At 42.8% G+C, this 19,036-nt stretch overlaps 2 protein-coding genes across 9 annotated transcripts in view; one reads left to right on the top strand and one right to left on the bottom strand.

Moving 5' to 3' along the window:
• Window positions 1-16,602, top strand: part of LOC123020694 (amyloid beta precursor protein binding family B member 1 interacting protein) — a 37,684-nt gene extending 21,082 nt beyond the window's left edge. For both annotated transcript variants that reach the window (XM_044424756.1, XM_044424757.1), the window contains exons 8-14: window positions 1,748-1,822; window positions 3,317-3,460; window positions 5,988-6,098; window positions 11,183-11,281; window positions 12,209-12,326; window positions 13,003-13,094; window positions 14,376-16,602. In XM_044424756.1, coding sequence (XP_044280691.1) covers window positions 1,748-1,822; window positions 3,317-3,460; window positions 5,988-6,098; window positions 11,183-11,281; window positions 12,209-12,326; window positions 13,003-13,094; window positions 14,376-14,951 — 1,215 coding nt within the window. In that variant the 3' untranslated portion in view covers window positions 14,952-16,602. The remainder of the gene's footprint in view (window positions 1-1,747; window positions 1,823-3,316; window positions 3,461-5,987; window positions 6,099-11,182; window positions 11,282-12,208; window positions 12,327-13,002; window positions 13,095-14,375) is intronic.
• LOC123020695 (protein adenylyltransferase SelO-like) overlaps window positions 16,515-19,036 on the bottom strand; it is a 33,508-nt gene continuing 30,986 nt past the window's right edge. For 5 of the 7 annotated variants that reach the window (XM_044424758.1, XM_044424760.1, XM_044424759.1 and 2 more), the window contains 2 exons: window positions 18,041-18,120; window positions 16,515-17,822 (listed from right to left, as the gene is read on the bottom strand). In XM_044424758.1, coding sequence (XP_044280693.1) covers window positions 17,700-17,822; window positions 18,041-18,120 — 203 coding nt within the window. In that variant the 3' untranslated portion in view covers window positions 16,515-17,699. The remainder of the gene's footprint in view (window positions 17,823-18,040; window positions 18,121-19,036) is intronic. The other 2 variants (XR_006414187.1, XR_006414188.1) reach the window with 2 other exon arrangements.

Genomic DNA, 19,036 nt, shown 5'->3' with positions numbered 1-19,036 from the left:
CTCAAAATAGCTTTGTAACAAAATAAAATCCCTTAATAATTGACTATAGTGGAAACTGAGTTGAAGTTTTGGTAGAAGAGGGAGTGTTCAACCGCTGGATCGTGACATAGTAGTGATCATATGAGAGTTGCTAGAAGATTCCAGCTAGCCTGAAGTGCCTGATCCTGCCCAATCTTGGAAACTAAGCAGGGTCAGGCCTGGTTGAAATCTGGATGGGTGACTTAAGTGTTGTGAATTACCCAGAGAGCTATGGCTATGGGAGATATAGACATGTAATGTATAAATAAATAAATTGTATACCCCAGTTAAGGCATTTTCATGCTAGGATTAGAGTGTCCAAAGAATTTATGTGAAGCTGCAAACCAATATTCTTGGAAACCAGATCACCAGATTCCCAATTTTCAGGTTGAGGCAGGAGCTAAATTGCTGGAAGCTCATAGTGGGCTTATTGTGTACTGTTTTATCATTTGGGGATTGATAGAAAAAGTTTCAAAGGGTCACAGTTTGCATTTAGAGTAGTGAGCTGAGAAACTACACCTCTTTCATTTAATTAACTATATGTTGAATGGTTAGTAAACAGGAACCAGATGCATCCACTCAAGCATAAAAATGCAGGTAATTAGGACATAGCTGCCTCATTTGCTAACTTTCCCAGGTACTTGTGGGTGAAGCAAGACCTAGAATAAATAATTGTATCTGGTTCTGCAGTGTATCATTTCTCAGGAGATTAGAATTAATCAAGAAATGTTAACCCTGACACTTTCTGGAATATATAAATATATATGCATGCTTCAGTCCTCACTTGGGCTATCTCTGTTTCTTTGCCATTTATAGAGTTATTAGATTTGTAACGTGCTTTTTCCTTACAACAAACTCAAAGCAGCTTATATTATCCTCCTCACCTGCTCTCAGTCTTATGCCTACAGCTATAACCCTGTGAGGTAGGTTGGGCCAAAGATCTGTGACTGGCCCCAAGTCACCTGGTGGGCTCCACGGCCAGGCAGGAACTAGAACCCGGATCGCCTGAGTCCCAGTCCCATGCTCTTAACCACTACACCACACTGGCTCTGTAAGGCCATACCTTGCCTTAGAGCGTAATACAGTGGTGAGGGGACCAATCATTATGAATGTGTGGTCACGGGAAGTTTTCTAGTAATTGCAGTACAAGCATGGTCCATCCTTGTCCTCTTTCAAAGCAAGTGATTGGTGTCTCTAAAAACATGCCCTAGAATTAGAAGGTGGGTGTGTCAGTCATGCCGCCCCCTCCCCCCGCCGTAAGCAGCATTCAGAAAAATACAAGCAAGAGACGGCACTGTTGCCGTCAGTGTCAGGAAGTGTGCACAGCAGTCTAAGCCTTTGTCTCAAGGAGCCGCAGGTAGTGGCTTCTTTGCCTCCAGGGATTCCACCCCGTTTTCTCATGTGTGGCTCAACCTGTGCTCTGAACATGCCGTGGCTGCTGTCCTCAGAGCATGGTATGGCCAAGGAGACAACAAGCTGCAAAACGTCTTGTCTTCTGGGGTCCTCCCCTTTGCCTTGGTCCCGGCACCACTGATGGTTGATCCCTGAGAGTTTCCTCTCAGGCTGGAAGAGGTTCTCCATGAAAGCAGGCTAGAGTATGTCTGGAATAAGCAACTGAAAGAAAGGTCAGCCGAAATGCCTCTTGCTTCATTGCGCACGTGTGTAGAGTGAACCGTTCAGTTTATTACTGTTGTCGTGATCAGCACCTTTTCCTTGGTATTTTAATTAGAATTTCTACTTGTCAAACAAAGGAAAAAATGAAATCAAGGTAATGAATGAGAAAAGCAAAGAATCCTTACTGGAGGTAAGCCGTATGTTTATAATGTAATTTTGTTATGAAGGAGACTGTCTCCCCTGTTCCCACATTCCCACAAGGGAGCACAGCTTCCTCATTTTTCCATTTGTTACTATGCAAAAACAGGCTGTTCTAGTACATAATGGTTATTCTGAAAGAGGTGCTTCAAAGCTCTATAAAATCAAGCTTTTGTGAATAGCCAATAAATAAATCTGGGGAAGTTGATCCCAAAGGCCTGTGATGGGAGACCATCAAGGTACAAAACAGTGGTTAGCACAGAAATGCACAAAAGAAGCATATTTGAAGACATGATAACTTGCGGTATTCTCCAAACATAGCCAAACCAGCACACACTGCATTGTTCCTTCAGGGCATGGTTTCTTCTCTGATAAAGACATATTTGCAAATACTTCTGAAGCTGATTAAAATAACAACATTTTCCTTCCCTTCACATTTCAGAAGGCTGTTTAACCTTCAAATCACGAAAAGCATCACAGAGCTCTCTGTTCAATCTAATAGGCATTCTTTTATATTTTCTCTGAAGAGAACTTTAGCTTTTTCAAAATAAAGAAAACTCTTCTGTAGGGATCAGGAACTGGAGGTACAGCAATGCAGACAGTTAGTTCTTTTGAAATGCTTCTAGAGTAGTTTTCTTCAGATTTGAAACTGGACAATAGGTGTATATCTTGTTAGCACATTTTTGCTGGAAGTGCAGAAGGGAAATTTGATAAGTAGTTGGGATGCAATCCTGCAGGGATGATTGTCAGCCTGCAATCGAAGAGGCTGATAAGCATATTATGCAGAGTGGGAGGGATGGCAGAAGTGGGTTTTCCCCTCCACCTGCTCTGCATTTGCACTGGATGGCCAACCTCAGTGGCCTATCAGGGCTGCTGCTGAGGAGGGGAGCAGGCTTGAGAAAGGCCAAGAAAGCTTCCAGCCTCCCCTCCGTCCAGCACCCAGCACAATGACCCCTTTACCCATCTTCCAAGGTTGCCTTTCCCACACAGTTTCCCAGGGGGTGGTGGGGTAGCAGAGTTTGGTGCCCAGGGTCCAAGGGCATGCCTCCGTCTCTAATCCTGGAGCTGAGACATCCAGATATCCTGCTGGCCCTCCAGACACTGTCTAGGGGTCATAGCATCACCTTTCCATGCATTTCCAGAGCATGGCAACTGCTTCTTTGCATGCAACCTCATACACTTGGCTCTGTAACTCTCTTGCATATCATTTTGTGTACTTATTTTCTGACCTGGAGGAGACATGTGATGTTCTTTTTAAGATGGGTTTGGGCTGGGCTGTAGCCCAGAGGACTAATTCTGCATGTAGTATGCCCCCAGCTTTGGTCCCCAGAAACACCATGTAAAGCTGGGAAAAACTTCTGCCTGAAACTCTGCATAGCTGCTGCCAGTCCGTGCTGGCAATCCTGTGGTAGATGCCATCTGGCTTAGTGTAAGGCATTTCCTGTATTCCATTCTTGTTTTGTTTAATCCAATTTTCACTCCACAGGAAAGCTTCTGTGGCACATCTGTCATTGTACCTGAAGTTGAAGGAGCCCTTTATTTGAAGGAAGATGGAAAGAAGTCCTGGAAGAAACGTTATTTTCTTCTGCGAGCTTCTGGAATTTATTATGTACCCAAAGGAAAGACCAAGGTCAGACAAGTCAAAGAAATCCTTTCAAGTAATAATCCAATTCATGAAGGTGAAAGTAAAGAACTCCCGAGGTGACTTTTTAAGAACAGCATCTGCTGCACCTGAGAGGGGTCCTTCTTTGGACTGCAACACTTGTGCAAATATTCGGAAGCGGTTGCTGAACTCCTTTGACACTCCCTGCCCCAAACACACACTCCATTTTTGTTTTTCTAGTTAGATAAAAACACCGTATTTGTTTAACATCCCAACTTGAAAGGATTTTCCAAAGCTGTAGTTGGCCATTCACAGCAAAATGGTGGCATTACATTTTGTTTAGTTCCCTATGGAAAAGTATTTTGACAGTGTGTAAATAGTCTGGATTTTGAACAGCAAAATGCAAACAGAAGAAATCTGCCATTGTTTAAGACAAGGCTGAAGAGGAACTTAACATGTGGCTTTGATAGCTTCTGTTTTTCCTGTCCCCCTCACCTTTTCCCAAGATCCTTCCTGGAACTACTTAGAATCTTTTGGCACGTATGCTAAACATTTTCTTCTAAAAGTTCATTTTTTGGTTACACATGATAAGAAGCAACCTTTGAGGCACAACTTGTAAAAACCACAAACTAAACGCAGGGTAAAGGATTATTTCAATCTATAACATAAGAAGTGTGGTTTGCTTCCTAAGATCCATGAGCTTTGCTGTTCTTGCTCTCCTTTGTGGTCCATGGGAGTTCTCCCTTCCCCAAAAAGTGCTCCAGAAGGTCAGGGGCCCTCACAACTATGATCAGTGCAGCTCAAAGGGCTGCATGTGGAGGACAGAGTCATTGAAGACCCAGGCAGCGGCTGCCATGCGATGCCATTCCTTTTGGGCTCTGCTGGGTGCAGCCCTGCGTGTGTTGGATCTGAGAGTGAATTCCAGTACTGCCACATTTCCTTCATTCCGGTTTGATAAAGATGATAAATATGCATATTCCAATGAAATGCGTGGCATGGAAGCTCTACCTACTAGAAATTTTGCTCCGACCTCCCTTCCAGCTCCTGAAGTTTCACCTTTAAACCTAGCTTGATGTTTTTATGGGACTTGGAAACATGCTTTTCTCCTAGGGCCTAACAACATCTCATGTGCCTCACTGAATCGCAATAGGAAAATTTTGGGAGGGAACGATTTGGAGTGAACTGAGGAGAGAGCACTAACCCTTTGCCTGCTAAACTGCTCCATTGCTACCCCCACCTGCCTTCCAAGCTGGTCCTCCTCCTCCTATATGTCTGCACGACAACTGGATAAATATTTTCTAGTGTGATGCTTGTAATCACAGAATAAACACAGCACTGTCTTTAAAAATACAGATCTGACCCAAATAGTGTTGAAGAATTATTACGACATAGATAGCTGGGAAAATTACTCCTGTCTAGCTTTCCAGGTGTTGTGGCTGCCATTGCAGGTCTTACCACATTGGAATTCCAAATACAGGACTGGATCCGAGAGTGAAACAAGATTACAAAATTGAGAGCCACTTACATAGGCAGAGTAGCTGCCCAACAGTGGGAGCACAGTATGGCCCTAACTATGCCCAGGCAGCCCTTCCATCATTTGGAGCATCCTTGGCAGGGTAATAATGGGCCCAAACCACACTGAGCCTGATGGGGTGCAACTGCTCGGAAACCACCAGACTAGTTTCTTAGCAGCATCTTGGCCAACGCAGAGAAGCGTGAGTCAGGGCTGAAAAAGAAATCCAATTAGCTCTCCTTTACATATTGCTGCAAAATTCTGGAACATTGCACGATAACTTTTCTTCCCAAAGTTAATCTACTTATATCCATTTTGCAAGAAAACAAGGCAAAATGGAACAATTGCTATCCACTGCCACCACCTCAGCGTAATCTTTAGTGGAGTTCATTTGCACTTAAACATTCTAGCTTCACTCTTATTGTGTCTTGGCGTGCTACAGCATTAACTTGGCACACTATAACTTGAAACAAATAACTTTCTTCCTTTTTCCCCCTTGGTTATTTTGATTTCTGTAACCTTCCATCCCCCACAAACTTCAGTAATGGTCTACATGAAAAGAGACAAGAAAATGCTTATTTCTATGCACACCAAAAGCCTAATACGGTTGATTTGATGGGCCTTGGTACCATCTGTTAGGAATGGAGTTTACCAGTAAATGAAAAATAGCCATCCTTTCCACCAAAACTTATTTGGTAGCTGTCTTCTGGATTAGCTTGTATGAAGGTACTGTCAGTTTAGACTTCCTTGCCTGGAAGCACAGATCTCAAAGTAATGGCCAAAATAGACCTGATATTAAGTTCAACTTTACACCTTTGCATTTAACTTGTATTTTAAAAAAGGAAATTGCAGGCTCTGAGGAAATGTAATTATTAGGATTTTAGCACACTTTAATTTTAACCCTCTGTTCCCATGCTGTGATCTTGCAAAACTGCAAATAGCTTCTGAGCACCAGAAAGTATGTTCATGACTATCGTTACTGCCATAGGTTAATTCACAAGTTTTACTAATTAATGGTTTGTTTGGTTTTCATTTTTTTAGACATCTCGAGATTTGGCTTGCTTCATACAATTTGAGAATGTAAATGTCTATTATGGTATCCAGTACAAAATGAAATATAAGGCACCTACAGACCACTGTTTTGTTTTAAAGGTATGTAAGAAAAGAACGTGCATTTTGAATTGTTGCTGTTGTAAACCTGTATGGTATTTACAATGCAGCCCTGTACATAAGGACTCAGAAGTTCCACTGAGTTCAACAAGGCTCAATTTGACATTAGTGTGTATAGTATTTCATCCTTTTTGCACAATCCTTAGGCATCCCTATTCATTTAGGATCAGGATGAGCATCCAGTGGAAGGGAACAATGAAACCCTTCTTTCCCATGCCTTCTTTATCCCAAATTCCATACCCTTGTGGCTCATTTAAAAAGATGGACTTTAGATTAATTTTCTGACTGATTCAGCATGGCTTTTCTTACATTATTATGAAGGGAAAAGCCAGACTTGTAGTTTCATTGTAAGAGATGGATCTGTATCGGGAACAATGCTTTTGGTGTGTTCATGAAAGGTTGGGAGTGAGAGGCAGGCTGTGATGTGGCCAGGTTTATGGATGACAGCACATTATGCAAGGCGGGTGCACAGCACTCCAAATTGAACTTTCTGAACTGGGTGAATCGGTGTTCAGACAATTAAGGTGGTTTACTATAAGTATGAAAGGGAGCAAATTGGGGCATCCCCGAATTTTATATTTTTGGGGTGTCTGCTTTGCTCACAGCAGCTGACCAGGACCAAGTCAGTGGATGGTTAAGTGAACATATCAAACCAGTGCATAGCAGCTGTAAAAAGGGGCAAGGGGAAAAAGTGCAAATTCCAGGTTTGGGAACATTAAGGAATCAGAAGGAAAATTGCTAATACTGTAAATCTGTGATGTGGCCACACTTAGAATACGGCATAGTATTTTCAAAAGGTGCATTGGATAGCTGAAAAGGTTGGAGAAGGGAGAACAAAACAATTAGAGGACTGCATCAGCCCTCCTATATGGAAATTTTACAACATTGGGGTGTGGGTGTTAGTTTGGGGGGGGGAAAGGTAAGTATGGGGAGATAGACCACATGTGTATACAATCATGCATGGTGTAGAGGAAGTAGTTGGAGTTGTATTTTTCTTCCTCTCACAGTTTTAGGGCCTGGCGTAATCTGAGCTACCCAAATGTTGGGAGATAGAAAGAAGTTCTTCACACAGATTTGCTAAACAGAGAATTCTGCAGAAGAGCCTTAGAGTAGCTGTTTGCAATGCCGGTCAGGATGGGTGGCCAAAAGCAAAATGCCCTGTGATGCACCCTCCCCCACACTCAGCCACCCAACTGAAGGTGCACTTGATGGCAGTGATGGGCAGATGTAGCACAAGCATCTCCTCTATGCAGCTGCGAGCCACCCGCCTCTTCAAGGTTCCACGTGGAGAGAAGTTGTTGTTAGTCGCGAAGTCGTGTCCGACCCATCGCGACCCCATGGACAACACTCCTCCAGGCCCTCCTGTCCTCCACCATCTCCCAGAGTCCACCCAAGCTCACACCAACCGCCTCAGTGACTCCATCTAGCCACCTCATTTTCTGCCGTCCCCTTCTTCTTTTGCCGTCAATTGTTCCCAGCATTAGGCTCTTCTCCAGGGAGTCCTTCCTTCTCATTAGGTGCCCAAAGTATTTGAGTTTCATCTTCAGGATCTGGCCTTCTAAACAGCAGTCAGGGTTGATCTCTAGGACTGACCGGTTTGATTGCCTTGCGGTACAAGGGACTCGCAGGAGTCTCCTCCAGCACCACAATTCAAAGGCCTCAATCCTTTTGCGCTCAGCCTTCCTTCCTTATGGTCCAGCTTTCACAGCCATACATTGCAACTGGGAAAACCATAGCCTTGACTATACGCACTTTTGTTGGCAGGGTGATGCCTCTGCTTTTTAGTATGCTGTCTAGATTTGCCATAGCTTTCCTCCCCAGGAGCAAGCGTCTTTTAATTTCTTGGCTGCAGTCCCCGTCTGCGGTGATCTTGGAGCCCAGGAAAATAAAATCTGTCACTACCTCCATTTCTTCCCCATCTATTTGCCAGGAAGTGAGAGGACCAGATGCCATGATCTTAGTTTTCTTAATGTTGAGTTTCAAGCCAACTTTTTTGCTCTCCTCCTTCACCCACATCAAGAGGCTCTTTAGTTCCTCTTCACTTTCTGCCATGAGAGTGGTATCATCTGCATATCTGAGGTTGTTATTTCTCCCAGCAATCTTAATTCCAACTGGTGATTCATCTAGCTCCGCTTTTCTCATGATGTGCTCTGCATATAAGTTAAATGGACAGGGCAACAGTATACAGCCTTGCCAAACTCCTTTCTCAATTTTGAACCAATCAGTGGTTCCGTGTCCAGTTCTTACTGTTGCTTCTTGACCCACATATAGGTTACTCAAGAGACAAATAAGATGATCTAGTACTCCCATCTCTTTAAGAACTTGCCACAATTTATTTACAATCCTATCTTAGGCCCAGAAGCAGGTTCTTATCAGGAGCATTTGCTGTAAGTTGAATTGGAGTTGTGGGCATTATGGTAGGTGGCATTTCTTTTGGAGACTGAAAAAGTCTTAGCCCAAGATTAAAAAGAATTATTCACAGTTGACAGTAGTAAGGTAATCTATATGTAAATTGGCTCATTTAGTCAGTCTGTTGTGTCTCAGATACCAGGAGAATTTAATTATGCTTTATTGGTGCAGGTTTTGCTTGAGTAACCTGAGAGTAATGGTGCGTAATGTGGAATTAATCTAGGGTGAAAGGATGGGTGCCCTGGGAAAAAACTAGGACAATAGTAACATCATATCCTATTTCCATCGTTTAGTACCTGTCATTTTAGCCCATCCAGCTGGGGTTTTCTAATGACCTTTTGGGCCACCTTTCAGAGGGTGCTCCTAAGAATTGTGTCTGTCCAACAGCAGCATTGGCCTGCTTAGGATGATTCGGGTGATCTGCTCGTTCGATATTGTTTGCAGTTTTCCAAAGTGCAACATTGGCTAAAGCAGAAATTGGGCATTTTGCGCATTGCATGTCAACCTGCCTCTCTGTGCAAACTGTGTGCTAAGAAGCAGCTGTTTGGGATATCTGACGGTGGATAAAGTCTTCATGTACTCAAGCCATGAGAATTAAAGTTTAGCACATTATTTATGACTCCACCAGCGAGTGGAATTCAAGGTGGCTCACAACATTTAAAATGTATACAATTAACCCCTTTGAAAATGGGGGTCTTCTCTGAAAAGAAGGGCACTGATCATGGAAAGCTGCTCCTCCCAATTTGCGGGGGGGGGGGTCTCATTTTCCCCTTACCGCAGCCCACCCTACTTGGTGGGGCTTTCTGACTCTTGTGTAGCATTTTCAGAGGGTTGGAAAGGCTCCTGTGAGACCAGGCTGCACTGCAGATCCCACATAAATCTGGATTCCATTCCATGCCTGCAGATTCATGTCAGAAAAGCCTGTCAGGTTTTCTGAAAGGGAGCAGGGGCTGTTTATGAGGGGGAGCTTTCAGTGGAGGAAAAACAGGTCATCTTTGAATTTAAGCAGTGATCAAATCTCTGTGTTGCTTCCTGGTGGATCTTGTTGGAACATCCCCCATGCAATATATTATTAGGAAAACTAAGGGGAATCTATAAGGATTGCTGAAATAACTGTTTGGGCTCAGATTTATTTATTTATTTATTTAGTAATCTCTTCTGCCAACTCAAGATATCATTCCATGTATCTGATTAAAAGGGTTCTGGTCCACAAAAGTTATGCTATAATAAATTCGTTACCCTTTGAGGTGTCCTAGAAATCTTCATTATATTTTTGCTGCAACCAATTGACACAGCTAGCTAAACCTCTGGAAATTAAATAATCGAAAAGTATCTGATGCCCTCTGGCGGATTTGATGCATTACTACAACACATCCAGATTCCTGGGTGTCTTTTTGAAGAATTCTCTCTGGTCTAATGGAAGATCTTGAAGAGACAAACCGGAATAAAGGATACAGCAGTGAATCCCTCACTGTTCCACCAGCAGAACCAATAATGCTGGTGCAGCCAAGAATCTCCTGTCCTCTCTTCCCCCTTTAGCCACCCTGTGCACCCCACAAATCCATTCTCGAGAGTTTCTCCATCCCTCCTGCTTTGTTGTGAAGCCCTTTCTGCAGTGTTCTGGTTAGTAGTAACAGTGAAGAGAAAGCAGGTGAGGAGAAAGAGCAGCTAGTGGCAAATGGTAGTGCAAAGGTAGACTCCTGGAGGAAGGGGGCCCATGGAGTGTCTCGACCATGGAAACTGAGAAACTTGGAGCTGGCACCACACGGTAGTGGATGCAAGCTGGCACCAGTTCCTAGAAAGGAGGAGTGAGGAGCAACATGAAAAAGCTTTCAGCAAAAGTTTGTGTTTCTCAAAAAGTGGCCTCCTTTTTGGAAGTGCAGATTGTACAAGTATCTTCCAGGCTGTTGTATGATGCAGCTCCCCCTGGTGGCCCAACAGAAAAGGCAGCCTGGTAGTCTTGCAACTATTTGCAAGGTGAACATTGGAGTTGTAGGTACTTGCAAGACTGGGTCCAGTCTGATCATGCAGACCAGTTGGGAGCTAGAGCAGATCTATAAAAGGCTTCTTGGCCACAACCAGATGAGTTTTGCTGATATTCATCTTACACTGTGTTCCCCCTTCCCTGTTCCTTACTCTGTCTTCATCGCTGGTCTTGCCACACCTTGTCAGTTTCAAATCTTGTCCTGCTCCTGACTGTTTTTGCCTCTGGCCTGGTAATGCCTTGTCCATTGACTGATGCTTTCCTGAGTAAGATTTGGTTCTCCTCCTACCTCTAGCACCCCCGGTTTCTTCAAGGACATTTGGTGCTTATGTCCCAGAGGTTACCGTATGATTGCCAAGTGACTGTCCACAGTAGGTAACCTTGTGTACACAGTGAATGCTCAGAAGCATGATGTAAGATGAATTTATTTAGCTCAAAATCATGCTGTAGAATCTCTCAAGCACAGCTTCCACCTGATACATGTCTTATTTAAAAAAAACTTTGAATCTTATGGCACAAGCCTATGTTCTGAAGTGTAGGTTCTTGTCTTTGGCTTACAGATGCATGTCTAATTCACTTTCTGCTAATTTAAGACTGTTACTGCTTGCCCCTATTTTTATTACAGCAGGTTTTTAATTGATAAAAATGTTCTTGTTGTCACTGTTGTTGTCAGCATCCCCAGATACAGAGAGAGTCACAATATATCAAATACTTGTGCTGTGAGGACCAGCAGGCTCTACATCACTGGGTAACTGGTATAAGAATTGCAAAGGTGAGAAAGAAACGTGTTTCTCCATCATACAATACAAAGAAAATGGAATGATGAAATCTAAGAAACAGTTATGCACCAGGGGACCACAATAACTAGGAATTTGCAGCAGATTCAAGCCCATATTCTTTTTCTATAATATTTTTCAACAGTTATGCAAATAGGAAAAGCCATTTTAGTTTAGATTTCTTCTTGTGTAAGTACTAAGGTTTTTCAACCTAGAGGCTGTAGTTCTGTTTTTATTAATTTTTATTGTGGAACTCAACCCCCACCCCTTCCAAACCACGCCATTAAAAGGGAGGGGAAAAGGAATATACCTGAAACATTACTATTTTTTATTAAAATGTAAAAATATCCATTGCATCTATTAAATGTGTATAGCTATATGTTAGTCTGAAAATAGTATGAAGTACAGTGGCATTCAGCATAGCATCCTATTTCCATCAAATGAGGTGTTCTTTCATTGCCAGTATGACATTTTTCTTGTTTGTAGCTCTTCCCTTCCCACTCATAATAAGAGCAAATGTGGATGGAGAAAAATTGCTGTATTTGCAAGGCAAACACTACTTTAGTTTTCAGTCTTGTCAAATGTGGATTGAGTAGTTCTATAAGTAAGTCAGTCCAGTGCACCTAAAGTTCAGCTGGGGAGCACTTAAACTCTGAACTGCGCAAATGAAGATCATTTTTCAAATATGTTGGGTTTTAGATACCTGTGCATTTTCTCTTACAAAAATCTTGACCCAGTCATAGTTCCTTTGAGTTTGTAACACTACTTGCAAGTTCAGCAAAGCTTAGTTTAGATCAGTGGGGCAGATTTGGACCATATGCTGGAGTAGCATTTTTATCCCTTTCAAGTTTTTTGAAGATACTGGTACTCATTTTCTGAATGCTGGACCAAATGCATGATAAAATGTGTGCTTCATTTACCAGTATGGCAAGACACTGTATGATAACTACATCCGTGCAGCGCATAAGGCTGGTTTGGCTTCTCGACTGGCAAAGTCAGGAAACACTGAATCAATAGTTGCTGTGGGAACATCTGCAAAAGGTACTAGGATGTTTTAAATTATACATGTATTTGGTATGTGGAAGAGCATCGTGTAGAGATTGCCAAGGGTGTAGGCCTCAGCACTTCAAATGGCATTTAATTTCAGGTGTCCTCTCATTGTCCTGCTACTGCTCTGCACCTTTCAGGTACTAGACAAAACACTGCTTTGAACATGCCAAATTGAATTGTTGACCTGCCCCCCCACCGCCCGTTGGCAGTGTGAACCCGATGATACAGCATGAACTACTTCTAAAAGTCCTCTTAGTTCCTCATATATAGCATGCACAATTGTGGTGCTGATGTTCCAAAAGCAAGTCCCTTTAGGCGTGCAGAATTTGTTGTATGATTCTTTGGATACCAACTGTTCTATATGCATTTCTTATGCTCACGATGGTTGTCTTGTTCAGCTTCTTTCCATCCTTTAAAATAATATGATCATATGATGTGGCTATCCTTATAAAATCTAGGGAGGACTCTTGACGTGAAATCCTGGAGATGGAGTCCCTCAGGATCATAAGAATATATACAGAACTGTTGAAAAGGGGCCTCTAATGAAGACCTTTGTATTATAACAATGATTCAAAGCAAGAAGTTTTGCCTTTGTTCACTTCAATTTGGCTTCCTTCTTCACGTGTTAAACAAGCTTGTTCTATGATTGATTATGCTTTTATCACAGGTAGCACACATGCAAATGGACAGGTTCCCCAAAGCATAACCCTCAGTAAAACAGATTCTTCAGAGACTGGAAAATCTGCCGAGATGCCAAAGGTACAAACCAAATTTATTACGGACCTAAGAATTCCCTTACTCAATCATGCTAAAGCAGGTGTGGGCAGAATTAGCCTGGGAGATCACTAAATTATTTGCAGTAGAAGATTGTCAAGACTAAACTATTTCAATAGAAAAGAGCAACACTCTGCATTTATTTAGAGTGCAATCCTGTGCATGTTTAGACAGAAACCATGCCTAGCATTTCTCAGCCAGCCTGTAGGACTGTTTAACCAAGTACAGGATTGTACCCTTAAACTATTAGTAAGCCAGGTGTGGATGTGTCTTAGTATGTGACATGCAAGAGGTTCTTGGCTTCTCCTTGTAAGTCATCATTTTGTATGTGGCTGCAGCCCAAGTCATTCTTTTGTACTTGGCTCTGGATGGTATACCCTGGGAACGTATTCTGCAAATAAGATTGGTCACTCAAAATCTTATACCACAAATGGGAGACTGTTGCTTCTGAGATGCCCTTGCATTAAAACAAAGTGCCGACAAGATGCCCAGTATGTTTTGCTCATGCCAGTCTTTGCCAATGAATGAGGAATTGGGTAAGAGCTAACAAAATAAGCTTGGGGATACTTTAAAAAATGTGTCATCTGAATAACCTGATTAAGTGATTATGTTAGATCTTACTGCGCTGAATGAATGCATTTGACTTAGCTCTTATGATCTTTATATGCTCAACATAAGTGGAGCTTTTGATTGGCATAGAAACAGTTCCATAGATGAATATAAGCAAAAGTAGGAAGTGCTTAGAATACATATGCACAGCAACAACAGTAACAACGGTAACAACGGTAAGCCACCACCTATTAATGAAAGGGAATGGCATGCATTATATTGCCTATTGGACTCTATTCATCTTAAGAATACAGTCCAGCAATCACATGATTTTGTGATTCTGTGAAAGCAAACTCACTCGTGCAAACATTCTGCCTGTGCAAACATGATACCTAATGAAAGCGTGCACGTATAACTTTTCATTTAACTTACATGACAGATGCATTTGAAGAGATTAGACATTTCTCTCATTTGTGTAACGTGTGTGGCTAGAGGCTACTAAGTTCGGGTCAATTTTTTTAAAATAAGAGAATGTAGAGACAGGTGTTTTTTGGTTGGTACAAAAGGAAGGTGAAATTGTAAGACAAGCACCATAGTACACAACTGCATTTCCTTGGCTTGGGAACAGCCACTTTCTTCTCTGGTGCATTTTCTACCTTAGCCTGTCATTGCCTTGCCTTTCCCTGCTCATTCTGAAATTCTTCCCTTTGTTAAAAGGTTAAGAAACCAGACAACACAGCTGATTCAATTCAAGCACCAACCCCAAACACACCACAGTTGAAACACCAGCGCAAAGCTGGGGGGTCGCACTCAGCGCCACCAATGCCGCCACAGAGAGTATCTTCTGCTGTTACTGCTCCGTTGCAGCTGCCCACCAATGCTGAGGGGAAAGGCAAAGTTTGCCCATCTGATGCAGCAGAATTTCCTCCACCCCCTGAATCGATGCTGCCACCCCCTGAGCTGGAGGATTTGCCACTGCCCCCACCGCCTCCGCCTGAATACTTCGAGTCTCCTCCTGACTTTATTCCTCCTCCACCACCTTCCTGTGCTGTGGCCGTGAGCGCTGGAGCACCCCCACTGCCTCCGCCCCCACCTTCTGCCTCTCTCCCAAGAATGCCACTGTCCATCAAGAAAAAGCCCCCACCTCCTCCCAGAAGGCAAGAAGAAAGTGCTGGGCAGGCCGGGTTGCCAAAACCAAGCGCACCACCTCCAAAGACAGAAACAGCTGGGCAAGGAGACTTCATGTCTGATCTCATGAAAGCATTAGAAAAGAAGAGGGGAGCAACGTCATGAAAGAGACAATTCAGGTATAAGTGTGTGGTTTTACTTGTGAGAGAACACCGTGAGGACAATCTGGAGGAACCGCCCAGTGCTCTTCCTGTTACCCGAAGAAACATATGCTCCAGAAAGTCATGCAAGGACTTAACATCTTTCCCAAGGACATGGCAGTTTCCCACACTTCTAGTGCAGAGCACAAGAAGCAGCACGGAAAATGCAGATTCCAGAGAAAGGCCTTGTTTGTCACGAGCTAGGCGTCCCCTCCCAAGCAAGATTGTCTCTCCAGCACTTCTTGTAAGCATCTTTATTCTACATAGATTCACAAGGAGATGTGTTGACCCCTCTCTGCCCCACTTTACCCAAAGCTTTGCTTATGAAACTTTCAGGGTGTCTCTGGAAGGAGGCGTGTTTTGGAACTGGGGACACCTCGATTCTGCACTCTTGAGCCCCTAAATGGTCCAGCCTGTGGCTGTGCTGGCGGGCCTTCAGATTCACCTTCAGGAGGTTGGTGTTCTCCATCTGAGAGTCTACCCAATTCCAAATCTCCCCTCTCCCGTCCTTCATCTGCTTCATTCCCACAGGTGGGAGGGAAACTGGGCCCCATGAGTGCCCCTGAGCTACTTTCATAGAACAGTAGATTTGGATGGGGCCATGAAGGCTGTCAATTCCAACCCCCTTCTGTTGCAGGACACCACGTTACACCATCCCACTCAGATGGCTGTCCAGTTTCTTTTTAACGTCTCTAGTGTGGGAGAGCCCACTACCTCTCTAGGCAGCTGGAGAGTAGGCTCAGACTGGTGCAGGTGGAGGCCTGTCTGTTAAAACATTTCTGTTATCCGAGTGTGAGCTGAGTGTGAGCCTCATCTGGTTCAGTCAACTCTACATCATCCACACAGTCTGAGCTATTGGTCACACCAAAATAAGCCATTTCTCATGTGCACCTGGGAATCTTGTCAGAGTGTGCACACACGACACTGTTTGATCCAGCAAAAAGGGCAAAGAGACTCGTAGCAACTTAAGGTGGATGGATTTATGGAAGGCAACAGCCTAATCAGGTTCTCCCTGAGGTGGCCTGTTCTTGCCCTGCCTCACCAGATCTTACCAGCTACCATGAGCCAGAGCAGGTTGCAGAAATACGAGGTGGAGTTCTGAAACTGTAAATTATAGCTCTCCAGACAGTTCTTAAATTCCCTTCTTTTCTTACTGGCCTGAACTCTGAGAAACATTTGTCTGAACATACAATTCTGCTTTCCATAGTTAGGAAAAAGTGGAAGATGCTACCTGAGACTTATAAGCACATGTTCTCCTTACCACAATATGCCACACCTAATTTCTTTGTTATTTTGAAGCAAAGACATCTCAACCAAAATTGACATTATTTTTAGTGACATCTGAAAGCAGTATCTATGGTTTTTTCCTGGTTGAAAGCCAGGCTAACCATTTTGGAGAATTGAACTTCAGTTCTTCATCCAACATCTGCCGAGTCAAAAGTTATCTTAAGCGACAGCTAAAAATATTTGCTCAAAGCCTTTGTAATTATCTGTATATTTTAAGTAATGATTGCCTCCCAACAAACCATTCATCATTTATGATTCATTTTAATTCTCCAGTGTTCATTTTAACAGTATTCATTGCCAGTCCATGAATAAAATATTCTGTGACTTCACACTAGTGTCCAAGTTAATGACCACCCACCGCTGCTAATTTTAAGCATGCAACACATACACATTTGAGACAATCTCTGGAAAGGTGAATGTTCTTCTTTTAGGACTTTATTTACCTTTCTCCAATGGCAGTTTTAAGATCACAGTGGCTGTTAAAGTAACTGATTAATGCAAATTGGGAAACTCAGCTTGGGGCCAGATCTGATCCTTGCCATGGTGTCATACTGGTAGTCCTCAGACTAGCTCACCTGCAGAACTAGCTTGCCAACCAGAGATTTCACCATGGCTTGATCTGAAGGGACTGCGGTGGCTGAAATTATGTTCTAACATTTTAAAATCCAGTAGTTTTAATGATCCCATGTAATAGTTATAAAATCCTCAAAACAGACTGTCCTAGCTTCTAGACTAGATATACAGGGCACAATCCTATGCCTGTTTAGACAAAGCTGAACAACTTCCTAAGGTGGCTCAAGAACGCTGGGAATTGTAGAACTTATTTTTTTGTCAGGTTGTGCACAGAAGAATGCTCTCAGAGTCCTTTTGCAGAAAGTGCCATCAGCTGAATCATGGACAATTACCAGTAATTCCAACAATGACAGCAAAGGAAGAAAAGTAGGTTATTAGGAGGGGGCACGTGTTTCAACTCTGCTTCCAGTCACTATACATCACATCAGAGAAATGAAGACCGCTGAATTTGTGGAGAATATAGAGCTGGCAAGAAAAGGGTAGATGACCTTGCAGAAAGTTGGAGGTGGCTAGGTTGACAGCAGCTAGGCTTAAAGGAAATGTCACTGAAAAGGGATGAAGTGGCAGGATGGTGGGGTGAATGAATGAATGATGTAACAGGAAAAGAAAAAGTATGTGCAACTGAACTTTCCCCAGAGCATGAAAAACAAATGAGCCTAGTTATGATGGGGGTCCCCTACCTTTTCTGGCCAGTGAGAGCATTTAGAATTTTGAAAGTGTCATGGGTGCTGTCACAAAATGGCTACCAGGGGGCTTTCCCATTGGCTGCTGCGGTGAATACAGTCTCACTCCACAGTGGTTTGGTCCTATTTGAAATATGTATCCATTTAATCTTGATCACTGTCTCTTTTAATCAAGATGAACAACTAACTTTAATGTCCTTGGCCCAAGCCGGGGGGCGTTCTGCATAACCAGCTCTTTCGGCCACTTTCTGCATCTGAAAGGGGTGCTGCAAAACCCTCTGCAAGAGGCGGACCTAAAAGTAAAACAATGGCCAAAAACAAACAAACAAAACCACAATTATATAGGGACAAAATTATAAAACATCTGGTGCATACTCTTTCAGGGAGGGTTTGGTTAAACAGTTAGGATACCCAGTTTCAGAGTTTATCCTTGGCCAGTCTGCTATGACTGCAACTTAACTCTCTTGAGCATAACTAGCATAAAAAAGACAGCACACAGTGAACACCTTACCTCTGAAAAATCATTCCTGGCAGCCTTTTGGGCAGCTGACTCTGCCATCCAATTTCTGAGCACATATCTAGGATTAATACCTGCAGTGAAAAAGGAAAAAAAAACTGTTGAGTCTATAAAGTTAAACAAGGGCATTTCACTAGAGATTTACTATGCTGAAATCCACATCCTTTCTTAGTACTGATATAAAAGTAATTAAGGATGTGAAAGGACTGGAATTTAACAGGGAAAAAGTCAAGCTTAAAACCCATCATTAAACTTTTATGTTGCTCATGTGCCTCAGACTTAGCACTATGTTGCCCTCCACAACTCGCTTCTGCACTAGTGGAGGAAAGAAGTGTTACCCCAATTTTTGTTCAGTCTGAAATTATAATAAGGTATAATCTATTATTGGCTCCTTTCATCCCCCACCTCTCTTCCTGGCTATATTATACCTTATAAAATATTGGTGGCTTTACAAAAAACCCCAAAGATTTTGAACTCTGTCTGTAAGCAAAGCAAAATATTTTTTGCTTTATGCTGCTGCAGACCTACAGCAGCATAAAGAAGATGAGCCAGTTATATATCCCCTAAAAAGAAAATGTGAGCAGTAAACTGCTTAGGAATGTCCACATTATTCTAAAGGTCACAACCACAAAGCTTTGTTATGGCCTCATGGCACACATGTGTGTGGGTCAGTGTAACAGCCATAGCTTTTTCTCTAATGTTCTTTGAGCCAGGTCTTGCCAACCTGATACCTCCAGATACACTGGCCTACAACTCCTGTGGGGATGATAGTATAGTCTAAGACATCTGGAGGACATCAGGCATGCTAAGGCCTGCTTAAACTGAATAGATATAGTAAACAGAAGTCAGACAGAATTTGGAAACAAAACTGCAAGATCACGCATCCCCTATCAATTCACCAGAACAGGAAATGCTCAGCTATACAAACATTTACATTGAACTGTGGAAATCCTTGTAACTTGACTAAGACTTTAACTAGGAAGTGCCTGG

Source organism: Varanus komodoensis, unplaced genomic scaffold (assembly GCF_004798865.1).
Source record: "Varanus komodoensis strain SLA01 unplaced genomic scaffold, ASM479886v1 scaffold15, whole genome shotgun sequence".
NCBI lineage: Eukaryota > Metazoa > Chordata > Lepidosauria > Squamata > Varanidae > Varanus > Varanus komodoensis.
This window is presented reverse-complemented; position numbering and strand designations above follow the sequence as displayed.